The following is a 22,622-nucleotide window of genomic DNA, read 5'->3' on the forward strand; positions in this document are numbered from 1 at the left end:
CTCATGAAAGTTTACTATGCACCAGGCACTGATTTAAGCACTTTTTACCTGTACAAACTCATTCAATTCTCATGCTACCCTGTTGGAGTTATTCTTTTCCCCATTTCAGAGATGAGGAACAAACACAGACAGGGCATGCAACTTATCCAACATTACTCTCTGGGATTTCAAATCAGGAAGTCTAGCTGAAGAGCCCAAGCTCTGAACCACTCTGCTGTACTGTTAAATGCTTACTTTATAATAAATCAAAAGGAAGAAAAACACCAAGTAAAAGATTGAAACATAACTACTAACCATAGCCTTTTTTCCAAGAAAACAAGGTCACTGCCAGGGAGAATGCAACAGGAAAATTGGCTATTTATGACAGGTTGGGCCTCAGATCTTTCTACATCAGTGCAAGAATATTGTTATAATAATTTTATTAGAAATAAGAAAGGAAATTTATAAGTATTACTGACATTTAGAATTTCCAGGCAAAATAGGTAAATAGAAGAAAAACTGTTTGAAATGAACTCTTAGTACAGGTAAAAGAAATGATACTGTGTGTTAAAAAGATAACTTTCTATAAAGAATCCACAAATTTATGGGTGATTTTAAAAGAGGGAGAAAATTAAAAGATAAAAGTAGAAACACAAAGCCAGGTGTAGCAGCACATGCCTGTAATCCCAGGAACTCAGGAGGCTAAGGCAGGAGGAAAGAGAGTCAAAGCTAGCCTCAGTAACTTAGTGAGGCCTTCAGCAACTTATAGAGACACTGTCTCAAAATGAAAATCAAAAGGTCTTGTGTCTCAGTGGTCAAGTGCCCCTCGCTTTGATCCCCAGTACCACTCCCAAAAAAATACATAAAAATGAGCTCAGGGTAGATACATACCACAGCCTCATAACTGTATGTGAGACAGAGATAAGACTGCCCTGGCAGACATTACAAAGCCAACAAGCAAAACAAAGTATTTAAGAACACTTGAGCTGTTTACACATAATGTATGATCCATGAGGATAAGTTCCACATCCCCAGGCCCTGAACAAAATGGGACACATGGTCAGATGTGCAGCATTAGTTGAATTAATTAATCTGTATATCAACTGAAAGAATTATTCTGCTAAAAGCAAATACTCATACTCTTGACTACTCTCAAGATGGAGTGAAGTGAAAGAAGAATATTGCTATTTTGGCCTTGATTCTAAGAACCATATTTCCTTCCAATCTGCCCTGTGGTTCTCAGAATTAATAATCCTGTCAGACAGACAAACTGGAGAAGGCCAATTCAAGCAAATGGAAGACTTAGCAACAGCAAGTGCCATGGCATGTTTTCACAAATATAGAAAATACTAACTTTAGTATGTCTAGATCATAGAATGTATCTGCTAGGTAGAAAGGATAAAAAATAACAGATGAAGTTCCAAATTAAGGTTGGAGGGCAGTTTGAAAAGCAGTCTCTAAGATGTCCAAAACAGTCAAATTAAATCCCATTTCAGGTTTTGAAGACAAGAAGGAGTACTGTCAGTTTTGTGTTCCAGAAAAATAATTTTGGCAGTGGTATGGAGGATGACTAAAAAGGCTTTAGTTACACAGCAGTGTGCCATAGTTGGCTCTTGTTGCCTTTTCGCAGTCAGTTATTACATTTTCAGGAATTCTGTAAGCCAGTTGACATCACATGTGCCTATCTTAAAATTGACCAGAGGAGGGTATTTACACCATGGAAATAGGCAGAAGCCATAAAATCAGGACTTTTTCTATTTTGCCAGAAAGCTGGTTTACTACTGTCATAGGTACCTGGTGTGCTACCCATAAAGTAGAGCCACAAAGGCCAGTAAAGTACAGTACTATGATAATAGCACAAGTGACATAATGAAGGCATGAATGACAGTGTCACTAAGAATGTCAAAGAAGTGATGAGAGTAATAATCAGATAAGCATAATGTTTAGGACTTAGTTAAAAGCTGAAAATGGGCTATTATGTTCAACAAATCCAGGATGATTTCCAAGTTTCTTGATTAAATAACTGAAATAAGGAATTCAGTTTTGCATTAAGCTAGACCACTAAGTATTAAATATGCAAAGATGAACATAAACAAACACGGTCTCCAAGGAATTCATAATCTACGTAAGGAACACTTATGCTTTAACTAACTACATAAAATAAGTGGTAACAGTTCACCAGAGGAAAAGATTAGGAGAGAGAAGTGGGGAAAAAAAACTACTTCATTTTTTTATATGTAGAATTTGCACTATTTGTTCATATGTAGGTTTTCATACATAGAACTGGTACTGTTTATTCACTATCAAGACAGAAATTCCAGTACACATTTGAAAATAAAGGTCTATGGTTTATAAGATGCCTAAGTACCATATGGAAACTATGAAAACAAAAAGACTAGATGATTTATGAGGAAATTTTTGAATGTACAAAAATAAAAAATAAACAGGGAAATGGGCAAAATAGGGTTTAGAAGCCAGAAAGAAAGAAAAAAAAAAAAAAAAACCCAAAAAATTAGAGATGGGTAAAGGAAATAATATAAATCAGAGACTAAAGAATGTTCAGGAAAAAAAGAAAGAGAAACATAAAAGAATGGAGAATGGCTAAAACCAAAACAGGACAAAGTGGTCAGATGAGCACAGTGAGCACACCTATAATCCTAGTGACTCAGGAGGCTGAGGTAGAGAAATTCCAAGTTCAAGGCCAGCCTCAGCAACTAAATAAGGCCCTAAGCAACTTAGTGATTAGCTGTCTCAAAATAAAAACTAAAAAGGACTGGGGATGTGGCTCAGTGGTAAAGCACCTCTGGGTTTAATCCCCAGTACTGGGGAATTAAAAAAAAAAAAAAAAAAAGAAAGAGGCCAACAACGTCAAAGATCTCCCAAAGATGAAACACAATGAAGGTCAAGGACACCATTCTCAAAGAGACAGTCATATATACTTCTCTTTCTTTTCTCATTCCCATAAAAGGCTCACTAAAAACACTTCACAAATTTTCAAAATATGTATCTGCTCACTAACCCTATCAACCCTAGACTTTGTTACTGGCAAATTCCTTACACAGTCACTCACAGTTACTGTTAGAAATGCTTAATTCCTCAGGTATGTTATGGACAAGAAGGTGGAGAAGGAAACTTCTCCTAAAACTGGATATCCTATATCCGTATGTAGAAGAATGAAATTCGATCTCTAGTTCTCACCCTTCACAGAAGTCAAACTGAATAGATCAAAGACTTAGGAATTAGACCTGAAACAATGCAACTGCTAGAAGAAAACACAGGGTCAACAATCCATCATATAGGTGCAGGCACCAACTTCCTTAACAAAACCCCTAAAGCTCAAGAAAAAAGAGTCAATCCACAGGATGCCATCAATTTAAAAAGCTTATGCACAGCAAAGGAAATGATTAAGAGTGAAGAGAGAACCTAGAGAATGGAAAAAAAAAATCTTTGCCAGCTACTCCTCTGACAGGGGATTAATATCCAGAAGAGAAAGAATTCAAAAAACTCAATGCCAGAAAAGCAAATAACCCAATCAATAAACAGGCAAAAGAACTAAACACAAGTTTATTTTCTTTCTCTCTCTCTCTTCATGTTTTTTGTTGTTGTTGTTGTTTGTTTGTTTGTGGTGTTTGGTTTTTTTTTTGGTACTGGGAATTGAACCCAGAGGCACTTTACCACTGAGCACATCCCCAGTCCTTTTTTTTAATTTTTAATTTTTTTTTTAAATTTTGAACAGTATCTCACTAAGTTGCTTAGGGCCTCACTAAGTTGCTGAGACTGGCCTTCAACTTGCTATCCTCCTGTCTCAGTCTTCTGAGTTAGTGGGTTACAGGGCTGCACTACCAGGCCCATTACAGGGCTGCACTACCATGCCCAACCAGAAATTTCTCAAAAGAAACAAATTTATAAAAAAATGTTCAACATCCCCAGCAATCAGGGAAATGCCAACCAAAACTACACTAAGATTTTATCTTACTCCAGTCAGAATGGCAATTATCAAGAACACAAATAATAGTAAAAAGTTGGCGAAGATGTGGGGGAAAAGGTATACCCATACACTGCTGGTGAGACTGCAAATCAGTATGACCACTTGGAAAGCAGTGTGGACATTCCTCAAAAAACTAGGAATGGAATCACCATATGACCCGGCTACCTGACTCCTTGACATTTATCCAAAAAAACAAAAATCAACATACTATAGTGGTACAGCCACTACAGTGGCAGCACAACTCACAATAGCCAAATTATGGAATCAGTCCAGATGCCTGTTAACAGATGAATGGATAAAGAAAATGTGATATATATACACAATGAAGTTTTACTTATCCATAAAGAAGAATGAAATCATAGCATTTGCCAGTAAATGGATGGAAATGGAGATCATCACGCTAAGTGAAATAAGCCAGATTCAGAACAAGAGTGAAATGTTCTCTGGTTTGTGGAGGCTAGAGCAAAATAAGGGAGACAGCAGGGGCATGGAAGGGGTCATATCTCATAAATATATAGGAAAAATCTGTGGAACAGAAGGAGAACAAGAGGAAGGGAGAAAGGATGAGAATAGGAAAGAAGTAAGGAATGCATTTATGCATATATAAATGTACCAAAGGGAATTTCACCTTTATGTATATGTAGAAAGGACTAATCAAAAATAAATAAAGGGGGCTGGGGAGATAGCTCAGCTGGTAGAGTGCTTGCCTTGCCAGCACAAGGCCCTGAGTTCGACCCCCAGTACCGCAATAAATAAATAAATAAATAAATAAATAAATAAATAAATAAAGGAATGAAAGGAAGATCATTAGAGTAGAAGAGGGAGAATAGGGGAGAAAGCAGGGGAGCAAAGGGAGGGAGAAATAGGGACTGAAATCAAATTCCTCGCATGTATGATTTTTTCAAAATGAACCCAACTGCAATGTATAATTACAATGTTCTAACTTAAAAAGTAAAATATATGTAATCACTGAAAAAAAAACTAACTTCTCCTAGAAAGTTTTTTTTGACACTCCCTGTCCAAACCCTAATCTCTAATTATCATCCCCTGCATTAATGTTTTACTTTGTACACAGTTCTAATGCTACCATTACAACACTATTATAATACTTACTTTTATGGTTTAACAAGATAATTTCCCCTACTAGATGGTGAGCTACTTAGGAGTGGAAACTGGAGATAGTTAATCTCAGAAGAGTTCAAAACTTGGTTAAATTGACTTTCGATTAAAATACAAAGATGCAAAGATGCATTAGAGAACCTAACCTAAAGGATTCAACACACTCTAGTTCTGAAAATATCCTTAATTTTCAGAAAAAGTATATAGATTGTCATAAAAAGTCAATACAAATACTCAACAGAAAAAACGATTTAGAACTTTTAACCTTTTATAACCCACTTATGTGTGTATACGCTTCTTATAGCAATGTTCAATTTAAAAAAAAAATCTTTATGCGCCTACTGTATGTAAGATACTGCTATTAACATTATGGAAATAAAAAGGGGATTTTACGGAGGGCGCTGTGGTGCATGCTGGTGATCCCAGCGACTTGGGAGGGTCTCAAGTTCAAGACGGATCTCACCAACTTAGTGAGACCCGAAGCAACTCAGCGAGACCCTGTCTCAAAAAGTAAAAAAAAGGGCTGAGGATGTGCCTAGTGGTAAAGGGCCCCTGGGTTCAATCCACAGTACCAAAAAAAAGGGGGGATGGAGGAGCTTACAATAGAGCAGAAGAGATTAAGGCAAGTATACAAATGATTTTAATACAAGGGAGAACGTTATGTCCAGGAGGGAAAAAAATTAAGAATGAGAAGGGGCTCATGTTTACCCTCAGAAATCCGAACTTCATTCTGAAGGATGAGACTCGGGGCATGTTAAATGGACTGATACAACTGAATGTGCTTTTCAAGTATACTATATTAAACTTATTGGGGACAACTTCTCTACAAAAGTGACTACCAATAAATCTGACTGCTGTTTTCTACACGAATGGATAACCCCTGCCTGAACTAACAGTATAAACTCTCCTGCTTGCCTAAGTGTGGATAACTGCCTCCTAAAAGAAACAAGGCTACAAGAAGGGACACCTGTATAACCGAACAATTTAACGGAGGAGGTCTTTCCAACTCTACTTTAAAACGAGCCCCTCTTTCAACGAGCGTCTGTCATCTGCTGTAGGTCTTACACCTTTCATGGGCTAGAACGCTTCACCTTTTGGTCAAAAAATGCAGCAGCAGGCAGTGGCTGCCAAGGCGGGTCACTGGGTGTGGGGTCTCAGAACTTCAGAGAAGCCCAGACGCATGGGGGATGGAGTTGAGAAAAGGAGCCACCCAAAACCAGGTGTTCCTAGGACACCCGAAAGGTAGAGGGGAATTAAGTTAGCTAGGGCAGCACCCGGACGTCAGGGGGCCGGGCGGAGGGGAGTGGTCACATCGAGACAAGAAAACTTTCTGCAAAGCGACGGGTTAAGTCCACCACCTTGGCCCAGGCACAGAGCAGGATGCTCCCTCCCGGCCCCGCAACCGTGCAGACCCCGACTCCTTACCGTCCTGCAGAAGCTCCCGCACTGTCGCTGCAGCCACTCCAGAACCCAGAGCTCCAAAGCTAGCCACAGCGACGTCGCCGTCGCCACCTTCCATGTTGGCAAGTACCGGGTTGATGGCGTCAGCAAGGGCGGCCCCGCCCAGGTGTGACGCAGAAACCCGGCGCCGCCCGCCTGGCCAGACCCGGCTCTGGGCCGCCTGGTGACCCGAGCGGCAGGAGCGACCCGGGCTGGGAGTCGCGTGGGAGCCAGAGCCCGCGTGCGCTGAGGACCCGGAACCCGGTCCCGCAGTCAGGGAAGCCGAGTCCGCCAGCAGCCCTTTTCGCTGTCTTCCTCCGCAGTTCGGAGCCGCGCCCAGGTGGCTGGCGTCGTCACTCAGAGGAGAAGGTGGGCCCCGGAACGTGGCCACGGTTCATAGTCAAAAAAGATAAAGCAAGTATTAAACCTAAGGACCCGACCTTGCGGCGCAGGGCAACAGACAAAAGCAAAGGTTTCTGGAAGCTAGGCTGGCACTGCATACTTAAGGCCGGCGGGCGTTAGTAACTACCCAGCTTCATCTGTCCCACGCCTTGACTGGCGGTCCGGTGGTAAAAACAGGCGGGAAAAGCTTGGGAAGGAAAGTTGCTAAACCGTGTTCTAAGTTAATTTGTAAATCCAAACGCATTTAATACTCGTAACAACTCAGGTGAGCTAGTCTCTTGCTGCATCGCATTGTGCTTTCACTTTGTCTCAGAGGGTTATCCGTAATGTAATTTCGGTCACGATTATACGAATAGGATCAATGTTCTGAGTGAAGATCACATGAATTGCGAAGGGCAGTGTGCTCAGACTCACATCGTTTCATTTCCGTAATAAAACTAGTGTTTTGACATGCCCCAAACTCCACTATTTTTTTTTTTTTTTTGCCTTCCGATTCACATAAAGAATAAAAATACCAGGATATGTTTTGAAGCGCTATGTAGGGTTGTTCTCTTAATGCCATTTAACTTTCCTGAATAAAACAGATATTTCAAAGTGCCAAACATACATAGTACTGTATAGGAAATTATTCAAATCAAATCTCCCAATTATCAATGCCAAACAAAATAAAATTAATAAAAGTAATGCAGTAAACCGGAAAAAAAATCTTGTAGTTTTCTATCTTGTTTTTCTACAACTATCTCATGTAGTTTTCAACTTTTATCTTGTAAATAGCAGAATTCTGTGGTATTCCATTTATTTCTTTTTATTCTCCCATTTTTTATTTGTTCTTTTCAGATATACATGACAGTAGAATGCATTTTGACATATTATACATAATGGAGTAACTTATTGTAATGAGGATTCCATTCTTGTGGCTGAACATGATGTGAAGTTACACTGGTTGTGTAGTCATATGTGAGCATAGGAAAGTTGTATCCAAATCATTCTACTGTCTTTCCTACTTCTATTCCCCTCCCTTCCCTTCATTCCCCTCTGTCTAATCCAATGAATTTCTATCATCCCCCTCACCTTTATTGTGTGAGCATCCATATCAAAGAGAACATTCAGCCTTTGATTTTTTGGGATTGGCTTATTTAACTTAGCATGATCATCTGCAGTTCCATCCATTTACCAGCAAATGCCATAATTGCATTCTTCTTTATGACTGAGTAATATTCCATTGTGTGTGTGTTTATATGTGTATGTATGCATACACATATATATACATATATATATATGCCATATATATGTGGTATTCTGTTTAATAATGTGAAAAGAAGCTAAAACAATTTCTGATCCCATGAGCCTGATTAAAAATAAATATTATTGGCAATTGGAATCTAGAGTAATGAGAATTCATCTAGAGAAAGGATATTCTAAGTGCAAATGGATTGTCTTTTTCAGATCTGAAATAAATCTATATTCATGAAGTGTGACTCCATACAAACTGCAATATGTCAAGAAAGAAAAAAAGATCCAGTGGAAATGTTTCATTCTGGGCAGCTGGTGAAAATCTGTGCCCCAATGGTTCGATATTCAAAGTAAGTGTTATTAAATGTTAATGAACCAAGGTATAATTTCCCTTTTATGTTCTGCCTTTTTTATCTTTAAACATCTAGTTTAGGAATCATGATCTGGAAATGAGTCCTAGTGCTACCCTTCACCTGGTGTATGTGTGTGTGCACCTGATCAAATCATCTTTCCAAGTGTCAGTTTTTTTTTTAAAAATGGTGACAGTTATAACTCCCACCTATAAGATATAATGGATATTAAATGAATATAAACATTTATGTACAGGTTTTTGTTTGAATATACATCTTGGAGAACAAATGTACAGGAATGTAATTGCTGGATCATAAGATATATTTAGTTTTTTAGGAAATTGCCAAACTTTTCTAGAGTAGCAATACTATTTTACACTTCTACCTAACATCGTATGAGGAATCCAGTTTCTCCTCATCCTCACCTACTTTGGATAATTGCAGTTTTTGATTTTTTTGTTTTTAAGTGTTTTGATGGTATGTAGTGATACCTCATTGTGGTTCTAATTTGCCATTTTTATAAGGTTTTGTTTTTATTTTTTATTTTTTTTCTCGGTGCTGGGGATTGAACCCAGGGCCTTGTGCTTGCAAGGCAAACACTCTACCAACTGAGCTATATCCCCAGCCCTGTTTAGTTTTGAGGAAATGTTTCTTCATGTGTTTTGCCCATATTCTAATTAGATTGTTTGATCTTTTACTCTTGAGGTTTTTAAAATTATTATGAAATATGCATAATATTTACCTCTTTATAATTTTTATACGGTTCAGCAGTATTAATTACATTCCATATTATGTAACTGATCTCTAAAACTTTCTCTTCTTAACAAAACTGAAACTATACCCCTAAAGCAATAACTCCATTCCCCTTCCTACCCAACCCTTGGCAACCATTATTCTACTTTTTCTATTTTTTTCCTTATAATTCTACTTATCTGAGGTACTGTAGGTGGAATCATATAGTTGTTATTTTAAGACTAGGTTTTTTGTTTTTTGTTTTTTTGTGGGGTGTTGGGGGACATCAAGGATTGAACTTAGGGGCACTCCACTGCTGAACCACATCCCCAGCCCTATTTTGTATTTTATTTAAACAGGGTCCCACCGAGTTGCTTAGCACCTCGCTAAGTTGCTCAGGCTAACTTTGAACTCAGAATCCTCCTGTCCCAGCCTCCCAAGCCTGTGGGATTATAGGCATGCGCCACTATACCCAGTTCCTTCCTTTTTAAAGCTAAATAGTCCATTGTATATGAATGCTACATTTTGTTTATCCATTCATCGGTTGATGTACAGTTGGATTGCTTCCATCTTTTAGCTATTGCAAATAATGCTGTTATGAACATGGGTGCACAAATATCTCTGTCAATTCTTTTTGGCTATATACTCAGAAGTGGAATTGCTGGATCACATGGTAATTGTGTTACACTTTTTGAGGAACCTTCATACTGTTTTTCATAGAGGCTACACCATTTTACCTTTTCACCAGCAGTTTACAAGAGTTCTAATTTCTCCACATCCTTTCAACTCATCATTTTCTGGAGGTTTTAAAACTTATCCTACCCATCCTACTTGGTGTGGTTTTGATTTTCTTTTCAAATCAAGTAACATTGAGCTTCTTTTCTTATTGGCCAATTGTATAGCTACATTAGTAGAAATGTCTATTCAACATTTTGCCCATTTTTTTGAATAACTTTTGTGTTTTTGTTTACTATTAAGTGTTGAGATTTCCTTAAAGATATGACTTCTTTGTCCGCTATGTGGCATGCAAATATTTTCTCAAATTATACAGCTTATCTCTCTTTAATTTTTTTAAATTTATTTATTTTGATTCATTGTACACAAATGGGGTACAACTGTTGTTTCTCTGGTTGTACATGAAGTAGAGTTGCACCATTTGTGTAATCATACATGTACATAGGGTAATGATGTTTGTCTCACTCTCTGTTATTTTTTCCTTCCCCCCATACCTCCTACCCCTCTTTTTCCTCTATACAATCCATCTTTCCTTCATTCTTGCTTCCTTCCCACCCACTGTTATGTATTATCATTCATTTATCAGAGAGATCATTTGGCCTTTGGTTTTTTGGATTGGCTTATCTCACTTAGCATAATATTCTCCAGCTGCATCCATTTACCTGCAAATGCCATAATTTTATTCTTCTTTATGGCTAAGTAATATTCCATTGTATATATATACCACAGTTTTTTTATCCATTCGTCAACTGAAGGGCATCTAGGTTGGTTCCACAGTCTAACTGTTGTGAATTGAGAAGCTTCTAATGTTGTGAATTGAGAACATTGTTGTGACTGTATCCCACTGTCGTATGCTGATTTTAAGTCCTTTGGGTATAGGCCGAAGAGTGGGATAACTGGGCCAAATGTTGGTTCCATTCTAAGGTTTTTAAGGAATCTCCACACTGCTTTCCAGAGTGGCTACACCAATTTGCAACCCCACCAGCAATGTATGAGCATACCTTTTTCCTTACATCCTCGTCAACACCTATTGTTGCTAGTATTCTTGATAATCACCATTCTAATTGGGGTGAGATGGAATCTTAGGGTGGTTTTGATTTGCATTTCTCTTATTTCTAGAGATGTTGAACGTTTTTCATATATCTGTTAATTGCTTATAGATCTTCTGTGAAGCATCTGCTCATTTCCTTATCCCAATTATTTATTGGGTTATTTGTATTCTTGGTGTAAAATTTTTTGAGTTCTTTATAGACTCTGGAGATTAGTACTCTATCTGAAATATGTGTGAGCAAAGATTTTCTCCCACTCTGTAGGCTCTCTTCACATTGCTGATAGTTTCCTTTGCTAAGAAAAACCTTTTAGTTTGAATCTATCCCAATTATTAATTCCTGCTCTTATTTCTTGTGCTTTGGGAGTCACGTTAAGGAAGTCTGGTCCTAAGCCGACATGATGAAGATTTGAACCTACTCTTTCTTCTGTAAGGTGCAGGGTCTCTGGTCTGATTCCGAGGTCCTTGATTCATTTTGAGTTGAGTTTTTTGCTGGGTGAGAGATAGGGGTTTAGTTTCATTTTGCTGCATATGGATTTCCAGTTTTCCTAGCACCATTTGTTGAAGAGGCTATCTTTTCTCCATTGTATGTTTTTGGCACCTTTGTCTATTATGAGAAAACTGTATTTATGTGGGTTTGTCTCTGTGTCCTCTGTTCTGTACCATTGGTCTACCTGTCTGTTTTGGTGCCAATGCCAGGCTGCTTTTGTTACTCTTGCTCTATAGTATAGTTGAAGTTCTGGTATTGTGATACCCCCTGCTTCACTCTTCCTGCTAAGGTTTGCTTTAGCTTATCCTCTTAACAGGATGTTTTGCAAAGCAAGTTTTTCATTATGATGAAGGCCATTTTATCAGTTTTTCCTTGTGTAAATTGTGCTTTTGGTGTCGAGTGTAAGGTATCTTTATGTAGCTCCAATTCTGAAGATTTTTCTCCAAAGTTTGTTCCTTAAAGTTTAATAATGTTATGCTTTACATTTAAGATCATGATTCAGTTGTATTTAGAATAAGTGTGAGAATTAGGTAGAAGTTCCATTTTTTTGTTTTTTGGGTTTTTTTGCCTACAAATTTCCAGTTATTCTAGCCCCATTTGTTGAAAAGACTGTTTTTTCTCTGTTGAATTTCTTTTGCTACTGCACTAAAAAACAAAAAATCAGTGTTTTGTATTTTGCTCCATTGATTTATGTATCTGCCCCTCCACCATTACCACAGTGTGTGGATTATTATAGCTATATAAAGAGTTTTGAAATTAAGGGACTGATACCTTCCATTTTTCCTTTTTTTTTTTTTTTCCTTTTTTTTTTTTTCCTTCACTGTGATTTTTTAATTAATCAGCTGTTAGCAACTTTGGAAGTGGTAAAAGATTACTTGCAGATATACTTAAAAGTACTGAGTTGTGGCTGTTGGTGTATAGCACAATGTTAGCTTAGCATGCAGGAGGCCTTGAGTTGAAACCCCAGCACCAAAAATAAAAACAAACAAAACCCTGAATTGTCAGCTAAATTGAATGGAAGTTTTTAAGAGCAGTTTTCATTTTGCCACTTACTCCAGTGAAATTCAAGGCCCTATTGCTCATCTCTTTCTCAAGCTGTGGCATCCCTAACTGGGCCATCAGAAAGATGAATACCGGGGCTGGGGAGATAGCTCAGCCAGTAGAGTGCTTGCCTTATAAGCACAAGGCCCTGGGTTCGATCCCCGGCACCCAAAAATAAAAAGAAAGAAAGATGAATACCAGTTAATATCCACTTGGATTTTTTTACTAGCTTGGGTTTGGCAAAATGACCTCCAGAATATAGAAAGTAGAATGCTAAACAGAGTTGAAACAACATAAAGAACCTGAAAAGGGAGAGATGGAACAAATTTTTTAGATTAGAAAATACTCTTGAGGATCTGTTTCAAACCAGAATTGGTGATAGTGTAAGCAGGATTGTGAGACTAGTAGGTATGGGAACAGCACTGAGCTGCAAATGAAGGGGTTGGGTTCTGGGCCTAGCTTTCCAAATAACCAAATCACTTTTCAAAAGTGATCACTAAATGTCAATCTGAGGGGAAAGAAATGTGTCAGGTGACAAAATAATACTTAAATACATGTAAATATATGAATATTAAAGTTGTTATACAGAAATAAAATCAAAATTAGAACCAGAGAAATCACAGAGATTGTGTGATTAATTAACCCAATACATAAACTAAAAACTTGGAAATAATCATTACCATCACACATTAGAATGAAAGGGATAATTTTAACTCCGATTTAAAACAATGGTTTTTAAACATTTTCACTTTTATATCAAATTAGATATTGATTACATATATTGTAAAATTAATAGATCAAAGCACGTTTTTCTATCTCATAATTTATGCCAAATTTAATCTCTTCATTGATAGTTTGTATTGAGAAGGGGTGATTTCATTTTCCCCCTCATTCTTAAGAGTAACAACAGATTTTTGGTAATCTCCAGTTCTTTAGATACCAAGGAGCTCTTCTTTCTTCTGTGTTCTTCTCAGCAGCTTTAATTTGAAAAAACGTTTCTAGGATTTTTTTTTTCTCAGGCACTGTTTTTCAATGTATATTCTTCCATGTCTGCTTCAGTCTTATTTTTTTCTCATTCTTCAGTTTTCCAACTCATTCTATAAAACTATTAGTAGATACATCACATAATTATAATTCTGTCTCTTTAAAGAGCACCTATCTGTTTTGATGGTAAGTATATCTGTGGTCTTACAGTATCGTTCTACTACAAGTTTAATAAGTTTCTTTGTGTGATCATCTAAATTCAAACTGGAAAATTTCACCCTTAAGGTTACTACTTGAGCTTTGGGGTTTCAAACAGATGGTCTTGATGAAACAATCAGCTGTGTCAATTTCAATTATACAATGCTTCTCACTTTTCTCATCACTGTCTAGTGCAGCTGGCCATTCAGTACAGAAATCTTTAAGAGTGTCACAGTGTTTTATAATTGCTACAGGAGTCAAATGAAGAAAATTGAGGATCTTTAAAAGTTCCAGATTTCCCTCCTTTGCCATAGGCATACCCTTTTTTACTGGATAACCCATTCAAACAGTTAGAGGTACTATGGAGGCTTTAAACGGTACTGCAACAGGGTAAACACTAGGCCAGTCCTAGTCAACAGCCATTTTCTCTATACTAGGAGGTAGTACCTTTCTTCTCAGCTGCCTTTCACTTTTGGATGTTCTTTCTGTTGTATGCAGGCCAGGTCTCAGAGTGATTGGGGACACAACAGTGGAGAAATCATGCAGTCTTGACCACCGATGCAGGCCCCCATTTTTCCTTTTAAAAACTTTGATTCTAGTTCCTTTGCTTTCCACCTAATTTTAGAATGATCTTGTGTATATGTACAAAAAATTTTGCTGAAATTTTCATGAATATTTAATGAAACCTATGTATCAATTTGGGGAGAATTGACATCCTAACTATGTTGAATCTCACAATCCATGAAATACAATGGAGTATTTCTCTCCATTGATACAGATTTTCTTTTATTTCTTTCATCAGCATTGTGTCATTTTCAGCATACCAGTTCTGTACATGTTTTGGAAAACTTAGCACCCAGTTTTTTGGAGTAATTTGTATTATATTTTTAATTTTGATGTCCATATGGTCATTACTACTATATAGAAATACAATTAATATTTGTATGTTGATCTTACAGCCTCCAAAGTTCTTGCGCTCTCTTCCTAATTCTGGGAGTTTGTTTGCTATTTGTAAATTCCTTGGGATTGTCTAAACAACCAGCCATCTACAAACAGATTTACTTTTATTTCTTCCTTTTGGTCAGTGCCTTTCATTTCTTTCCCATGCCTTATTGTACTGATCTAAAAGTTCCATCACTGTTGAATGAGAGTGATGAGAGCAGATATCCTTCCTTTCTTCCTGTCTAGGAAGAAAGTGTTAATGTCAAATTTTTTGTGAATGTTCTTTATCAAGTTGAGAAGTTCCCTTGTATTCTGTTTCCCTGAGAAATTTTTTTTTATCATGACTTGAGTGTATTTTGTCAAGTGCTTTTTCTGCATAAACTCATAAATCATGTGTTTTTTCTTTTTTTTTTTTTTTTTTTTTTTTGCAGTGCTGGGGATCGAACCCAGGGCCTTGTGCTTGCAAGGCAAGCACTCTACCAACTGAGCTATCTCCTCAGCCTGTGTTTTTTCTTTAGCATGTTAATATGGTAGTTCAAACTGATAGATTTTGAATTATGAACCTTCTCCAACAGGGAAAGGTGGGGAGAAGGGCACCACCTTCTTGCCAGCAGTAGTAAGTCTAGGTTCTGCACTTGACCTCCTTGTTACTGTGGGCAGACATGAGAGTTCCAATTCCCTTTAGTGGGGGTGGCCTATAACTTTTGGGCAATACTGAAAGTCCTGACTCTCCACATGGTCTCAGTAGTGCACCCAAGGAATAGAGTGCCTTATTACTGCTGAGTAAATATGGGAGTTGTGCTCCTCATGTGGTATACTCTGATACCACTAAAAGTGGGGCCTCACTAGTCAACAGGGATGAAAATCTGAGATCCCTACCAGGCCCTGTTGGACACCACCACTGTGAGATGCTGGAGCACTTTGTTACAGCCTTTCGGTGGGTAGAAGTCCAGGCTCCCTACTCAACCTTTCCTAGAGGAGGTGAGGCCATAGCTTTTTCTATAATGTTTGCCTGAATTAGAACCATTACCACATAAAAGTTTTGTGTCATGCTAGGCTTCCCCTTTCCTGATCATCTGACTAGAGAGAAGACTTTAGTAGACTATTCTTATCTGTACCCACTCGTGATTCCAAGTCAGCTTCTTCAGTACCAGTGGTGGGATATTTGAGCTGACAAAACTGAAGGAACTTACCACTCTCTTATTTTATCCTGTCAGCCTCTTCTCCCAACTTTTCAGAATTTCCTGTTTATTTTACATATAATATAAAGAGTTTTTAGTTATATTTAGCAGGAAGAATAGGAAAAAGTACTTCTACTCTGTCTTCCTGTAGACAGAAATCTCCCTAATATTTAATAACCAACTAAACTTGTAAATATATATGATTGTGGTATTTACTAAATGCATAATTTAAGTTTTATATGCTCACAGGTTGGCTTTTAGAACACTAGTAAGAAAATACTGTTGTGATCTGTGTTATACACCAATGATAGTTGCCGCTGACTTTGTCAGATCTATAAAAGCCAGAGACAGTGAATTTACCACAAACCAAGGTATGTGAAACCCATAGTTTGCTTACTTTGTAAAACTTATAAAATTTTTTTTGGTTTATAAACTCAGCTACTTTATCTAATCAGATACATTAACTCAGTTTATATGATAAAATCCTTTCCTTTTTAAATGTCTTTAGTATTTTACATATAATATGGAGTACTTTATAGATTCTTGGTGATCTATCAAAACATATGATCAGCCTTTCTTAAGGCCTCCAACCTTTCCCCTGGACTATCAGAATAAATCCCTGTCTGACTGTTTATAGTATCCCATACAAACTATCTCCATACTGCTCAAAGTGACCTATCTAAAATGTCAATTTAACAGCATGCACAACAGTAAAGATCCTGTCTCAAAAGAAAAAAAATGTAATGAAAATTTTCAGGCTTCACCCCAGACATACTTAATCAGTATGTAGTCCTACAATCTATTTTGAAGAGTATGCAAGTAATTCTGAACTTACTAAAGTTGTAGAACCACTGACTTAAAGACTAAAATTCTAGCACCTGAGGATAAAATGCCAAGTCCTTCATGACCTAGCTTGAGAACAAATCTTCAGGCGTACCTTCCATCAGTTTCTTCTCATAACCCACAGTTTTATTCTTCAAAAATACTACATTAGGGCTGGGTGCTTGTCTAATACATGTGAGGCACTAGGTTCAATCTCAGCACCACATAAAAAAATTAAAAATAAAGTTATGTCCATCTACAACTAAAAATATTTTATTAAAATGCTACATTATTTTAAGTGTCTGAATATGCCTTGTTCTTTCACACTTCTCTACCTAGAATATCCCTCTCAGATCTTCTCTATGGCAAATTACAGTTCATTATTCTTAATTCAGTTGTCAAAATTTGTAGCCAAGGAACCTTTCCTTATCACTCTCCCCTTGTGCCCTGTCTCCTAAGTACAGGCTCTTTTATTGTACTTAATCCTACTTTATTTTAATACCCTTATTAATTATGCCTGTCTTTCCCACTAGATGATGGGTTCTTTGAGGGCTCAAGTTATAGAAATAGCTTGATGTTTATCCTCAGGAACTAACACAATGTGAAATATGTTAGCCCAATAAATGGTTGTTCAATTGAAATTCTGTAACTTGAAATAGAAATGTCCCCATGAAGAAAAAAGCAAATTCTACCCCATTATAATCACAAGTTCTTTGATTGCTGTAGAGATCTTGAATCAATGCAACTATGTTGATGTCCAGAAATCTGCATTTTTATAAACACCCAGTGAATCTCATGTTGGTAGTCCTCAGAAAAACTTAGATCTATTCAGTTTATAACACTACCCAAAGAAGAGAAAAACATGTTCTTTAAAACCTAGGAAAGCTGGGCTGGGGAGATAGCTCAGTTGGTAGAGTGTTTGCCTCCTAAGCACAAGGCCCTGGGTTCAATCCCCAGCACTGCAAAAAAAAAAACCCTAGGAAAGCTTGGACTACATTAAAATTTAAACTTTTGTATATAAGTATACAAATAGAGATAAAGAACTAGAAAAATAAAAACACTCTGATTAATAACAAAACTAATTCCTTTGTTTTTATTTTTAAATTACAAATGATAGTAAAAAAGAACAACTAATAGAATTATGCAGAAGAATGTGGAAAACAATGAAAAGAGCTCATAAAAATATACAAATGTTAGATTTACACTGTAATATAAGTTGTGAGGAAAGAAGAACCATATTTCTAAGTATCTATATTGGCGAACTCTTGGAAGATAATTTTATAATATCTGTCAGTGTTAAATGCCTATTCAACAGTTATACCTCTAGTAATTTACCCATAACTATGAATATACTCACAAAAGCATATATGCAAAACTATCCCTATTGCAGTTGTATTTACAGGAGCCACAAATTTGTAATCTAAAATTATGTCTGGTCCATCTGTACGGTGGAATATTAGAGAAATTACATCTGAGTGCATATCACAGATTAGGAAAAGTAGAATAGTAAGCATAGCAGTATATGTGGAATTGTTCACATTAATTTGTTTACATGTAACAGGTATATATATAAAATTGTGCTGGGATGCAATAAACTAATTCCCACATTTAAGAAGGGGGTGTTTTTGTCAAAAAGTACTGGAACACATTTAATTTTATCTATTTTTGTGTTTGAATATTTACTTTGGGCAAATTGATTTCACTTTTAAATAATTCTTTTTTAATATTGCCTTATTTGAACAAATGCTCTTTGGGCTAAAAGTATTTACTGCTATTTTATTCTGTTCAAACATTAGGATTTGGTTTCCTATGTTTGTGTATCTGTGTGTGGTTTTTCCTATGGATTTTAATGTTGAGCTATTCGTTTTATCAGGTGATTGCCCATTGATTGTTCAATTTGCTGCCAATGATGCAAGACTTTTATCTGATGCTGCTCGTATAGTCTGTCCTTATGCGAATGGAATAGACATTAACTGTGGTTGCCCTCAGAGGTAAAGCTTAAAGAAGTTGGAAGAGTTTTCAAAAAGATTAGAAAAAACTTTGTGAACATGGTAAATTTCTTTCTAGTTTTCCAAAATTTAAAAAGTAAGAATAAAAAGTCAAACTATGATGATTCTTAAAAAAGGAAGGAAGGAAAAATTATTTAGGAACATAACTTCAAAGATCTATCTTATGGCTAAAATGATGTATTTTGTCTCCCTTTATCACAGTATTTTTGTGTGGATCTGCTTGAACCTTATCCATAGTTATCTGAGGAATGTAGTGACTACAACAATCCCTAAAATGTATTTTACTGCCACATAATATACTTGCTCTAAAAACTGATTGTATGATTTGAGAGAAACTGCTTATTTCCTTCTAGTTAATTTTCCTTTAAAAAATACCGTATTATAATCATTTTCCCCCATATCACCGTTATTTGGTTGGGTTTAAGTAACTGGAATCAAATAGGCTGTACTTAACTTGACAACAATATCCCTACTGTACTAGGTTATCTGTCAATAATTCAAACTATGTCCAAAGAATTAAATCAAGTTTTTAAGTACAGCATAATCCAAACCAGATTAGATGTATTTGTATACTCATTAGAAGAGTTAAATAAGCTATTTAATGGTGTTGGAATGCTGTAAGCCAGAAATATCTTTCTACTGTTGAGACTAATAATACCTCTTGTTATGTACAATAAGCATCAAATTTGGAATTTAAAATACCTGAAGTAATTGCAGTTAATTACAAATACTTTAATCTGTTCTGGTTGAACAAATTCTAATTTAGTATTCTGACTTGCCAATGGAAACTATTTCCCTGGAGTGGTTTTGTTTTGTTTTGTTCTGTTTTGTTTTGATCTGGGAACATGTTTTCCTAATCTTATTGATCCACTTAGAAATGCTGATCTAACAGTTTTTAAAATATGCTTCATTTCAGATCACTAAATAAATATACAAATATATTTACATTTCAGAGCTTTTAAATTTTTATTTTTTCTTCCACATGTTTATAATTCATTTCTTATTGTGTTTGCTTTACAAGGTGGGCAATGGCAGAAGGTTATGGAGCTTGCTTAATAAATAAGCCAGAGCTTGTTCAAGATATGGTGAAACAAGTAAGAAATCAAGTGGAAAACCCCAGATTTTCAGTTTCTATTAAAATAAGGTAAAGTCAATATTTTACTCTGTTGAAAAAATAATCTAATACTTAAGAATTAAAAGAATATTCCTTTTGCTGATTTGGGAGTGTCTGTCCTAAATAAGTTGGTAGCTGGTTTGTGGAATTGTTGAAACAATACAATTTAGTAAACAAATATATACCCTTCTATTTATAATCATGAACAACTTTTTTTAAAAACAGAAAATATTCCTTTATTAAAAGATTGCACCATTCCCTCAACTTTTTCCAAGTTCTCTTTAACACTAACTTTACTGACACCAAGAGTGAAAGTGGGAAGATATTTGCAATAAAAATAAACCAGAAATACATTTTTGGTGAAAAATGAAAAACATATTTCCAGATAAAGTATTACATTCTTCCTCTAGGGGACTGGGGCTTTCATATCAAATATTGACCCATTTATGTCCCATAGTCCCATATAAAATTGAAAACTTGGGACTTAGTGGATAACATAGCATCTTTGTTACTATGATAGTACTTGGATGACTCTTCCATTATCAAAGCCAAAAGGGAGAAACAGTAAGATAAAACTCATTTGTTGTCATGTCCTTGCCAATGGTGATGTAAATAAATTTGAGGTCGTAGCTGGGAATAATCCCTGAAAAGATCCTTCCTGATAGTGGCATGCCATGATAACCTAACTAAACAATGTAGTATGTAAAATATCATTTTTTAGTGAATTTTAGTATTAAGATTTGTGTGACATGAACAGATAGATGTAATTTTGAAATTATAGGATCCATGATGACCTTACACGAACCATAGATCTTTGTCGAAAGGCTGAAGCAACTGGAGTTTCCTGGATTACAGTCCATGGAAGAACTGTTGAAGAAAGACATCAGCCAGTCCACTATGATGCTATTAAAATAATAAAGGAAAACATGTCTATACCTGTAATTGCTAACGGAGATATCAGGAGTTTAAAAGAGGCTGAAAATGTGTGGCAGATTACTGGGACAGATGGTAAGAAAAAAGTACTTGGTTTATCTTTTAATTAGAGGGAAAAAAGGAAAAGGATGAGGGAATAATGTTATTTGATTTTCATTATTTTTCTTTAACACTGAGCTATATTTTCCCATCATTCTGATTTAAGCTAAGCAATCTATTAAAATGCTATTCACTCCCCTACTTAGAAACATTATTTTAATGGGGATAAATTACTTTTCTTTCACCATCTTATCCAGTGACCAGTTAGGAACTTTCCAAATAACCTATTAGTAAAATAAAGCATCTGAAATAGAATAGAGTTAATGAACTCAGGAGTGATCATAGGTACCATAGGAACCCTAGAACTGCTCTGTGGTTTCATTATCCCCTTAATTATTGGTATACCAAGCCAAGTCCTGCAATAATTTGCTGTATGGGAGAATGCGGATAAACTTAAATGTAAGCCGTCCAATTTATGACAATGTGGATTTACCCTAAAGAAAAACTAAAGGCTAATTTTGTAATTTAGAAGTCTTAAAAATGAAGAACTTAAGTACACTTAACTTCATTCATTTACAAAAGGTACCAAAATGTTTTTATTATTGAATTAAACAAATTAGAGCATTGTGAAAATCTTTAATCATACCTTTTTTTTTTAATATTCTACATTTGTTTCATTGAGTTTGAACTGGTAATCATGGGTGCTTAAGGTATTGACAAATATGGTCTGCTTTAATTTATAGGTGTGATGGTTGCAAGAGGACTCTTAGCAAACCCAGCCATGTTTGCTGGATATGAAGAAACCCCACTGAAATGCATCTGGGACTGGGTTGACATCGCTCTTGAACTTGGAACTCCTTACATGTGTTTCCATCAACACTTGATGTACATGATGGAAAAGATAACTTCAAAGCAAGAAAGAAGAGTATTTAATGCACTGTCAAGCACATCAGCAGTCTTAGATTACCTTACAGACCATTATGGCATTTGACTGGACTTCCTAAATTATTTTAATATATACTTTATTTTATACTTATGATGATTATCATAAAGGTTGCATCTTTAAATCGGTGGCTCTCAAACTTTATTATAAAAACAATCCCTGGGAGCATTTTAAAAGATCAGATCTAGACCTCATCGTCAGAGATTCTGATTCAGTAGATATTGAATGGACCTAGAAATTTATAGTTTTAAAGAAGAACAGAAGTGGTTCAAAAATCCTGGTCATTCTAGGTCCAAACACTGACAAACTGTTCTGAATCTTGTTATGGATTGGGGGAGGAGGGTTCCCCTAAAGGAAATGTTTTTAAAATTTGTAAATAAAAACTTTTTATTTTAATACTAAGAAAGTATGACATATGATATCTGTACCTTAACAAGTACATTTTTAATAAAAGTTAAGTGCACGGAAGTGGTAGAATAAAATGTTAACATCATATAAAATGAACAAGAAACTCCAATAGAATTATACTTGGGTTAGCATTAAAAAATCAAATTGGAATGTCAAACTGGTACACTTCCTAATTGAATTATATACCTTAAGGTTTATTTGTTTTAAATTGTACATAAAAAAAATTAGGTATGTTATCTGGACTTTAAAATTAAGAGTACATGGAATTCTCATTTTATTTCATTATATTTTTATTTTTAGTTATACATGACAGTAGAATGTATTTTGATGTATTATACATATGGCGTACAACTTCCCATTCTGGTTGTACGTGATATGGAATTACACTGGTCATGTATTCATATATGAACATAGAAAAGTAATGTCCGATTCATTCTACTGTCTTTTCCCATTCCCTCTCCCTTCCCTTCATTCCCTTCTGTCTAATCCAAA

The 22,622-nt window shown here is 35.9% G+C and overlaps 2 protein-coding genes, 1 non-coding gene and 1 pseudogene across 5 annotated transcripts in view; 2 read left to right on the forward strand and 2 right to left on the reverse strand.

The window, feature by feature from the left end:
- The window catches only part of Cog5 (component of oligomeric golgi complex 5), a 332,336-nt gene extending 325,689 nt beyond the window's left edge, over positions 1-6,647 (reverse strand). The window contains exon 1 of the mRNA XM_047560136.1: positions 6,512-6,647. Coding sequence (XP_047416092.1) covers positions 6,512-6,605 — 94 coding nt within the window. The 5' untranslated portion in view covers positions 6,606-6,647. The remainder of the gene's footprint in view (positions 1-6,511) is intronic.
- A 10-nt stretch (positions 6,648-6,657) lies between these two features.
- On the forward strand, positions 6,658-22,395 carry Dus4l (dihydrouridine synthase 4 like). 3 transcript variants are annotated; one of them, XM_047560143.1, is made up of 7 exons: positions 6,658-6,940; positions 8,375-8,511; positions 16,112-16,233; positions 18,558-18,675; positions 19,715-19,837; positions 20,589-20,815; positions 21,523-22,395. In XM_047560143.1, exons 2-7 carry the CDS (start codon positions 8,396-8,398, stop codon positions 21,768-21,770), a joined length of 954 nt encoding a protein of 317 aa, XP_047416099.1. In that variant the 5' UTR covers positions 6,658-6,940; positions 8,375-8,395; the 3' UTR covers positions 21,771-22,395. The 3 variants fall into 3 exon arrangements, with proteins under 3 accessions (XP_047416099.1, XP_047416098.1, XP_047416100.1); XM_047560142.1 differs by having other exon boundaries at positions 6,659-6,895; positions 21,523-22,394; XM_047560144.1 differs by lacking the exon at positions 6,658-6,940 and adding an exon at positions 6,995-7,193.
- Positions 13,382-15,708, reverse strand: LOC124990470 (28S ribosomal protein S35, mitochondrial-like; annotated as a pseudogene).
- Trnar-ccu (transfer RNA arginine (anticodon CCU)) lies at positions 17,576-17,651 on the forward strand. The gene has a single exon. It is a non-coding gene; the product is annotated as a tRNA-Arg (tRNA).
- Positions 22,396-22,622: the final 227 nt, after the last annotated feature.

This window comes from Sciurus carolinensis, chromosome 8 (genome assembly GCF_902686445.1).
Source record: "Sciurus carolinensis chromosome 8, mSciCar1.2, whole genome shotgun sequence".
Lineage (NCBI taxonomy): Eukaryota > Metazoa > Chordata > Mammalia > Rodentia > Sciuridae > Sciurus > Sciurus carolinensis.

Excerpts from the sequence above, each read along its gene's own strand:
- Dus4l (XM_047560143.1), top strand. The coding sequence starts at position 8,396 with ATGAAGTGTGACTCCATACAAACTGCAATATGTCAAGAAAGAAAAAAA. Across the intron at positions 16,234-18,557 it reads TGAATTTACCACAAACCAAG|GTGATTGCCCATTGATTGTT; the intron begins GTATGTGAAACC and ends TCGTTTTATCAG. Across the intron at positions 19,838-20,588 it reads TCAGTTTCTATTAAAATAAG|GATCCATGATGACCTTACAC; the intron begins GTAAAGTCAATA and ends TTGAAATTATAG.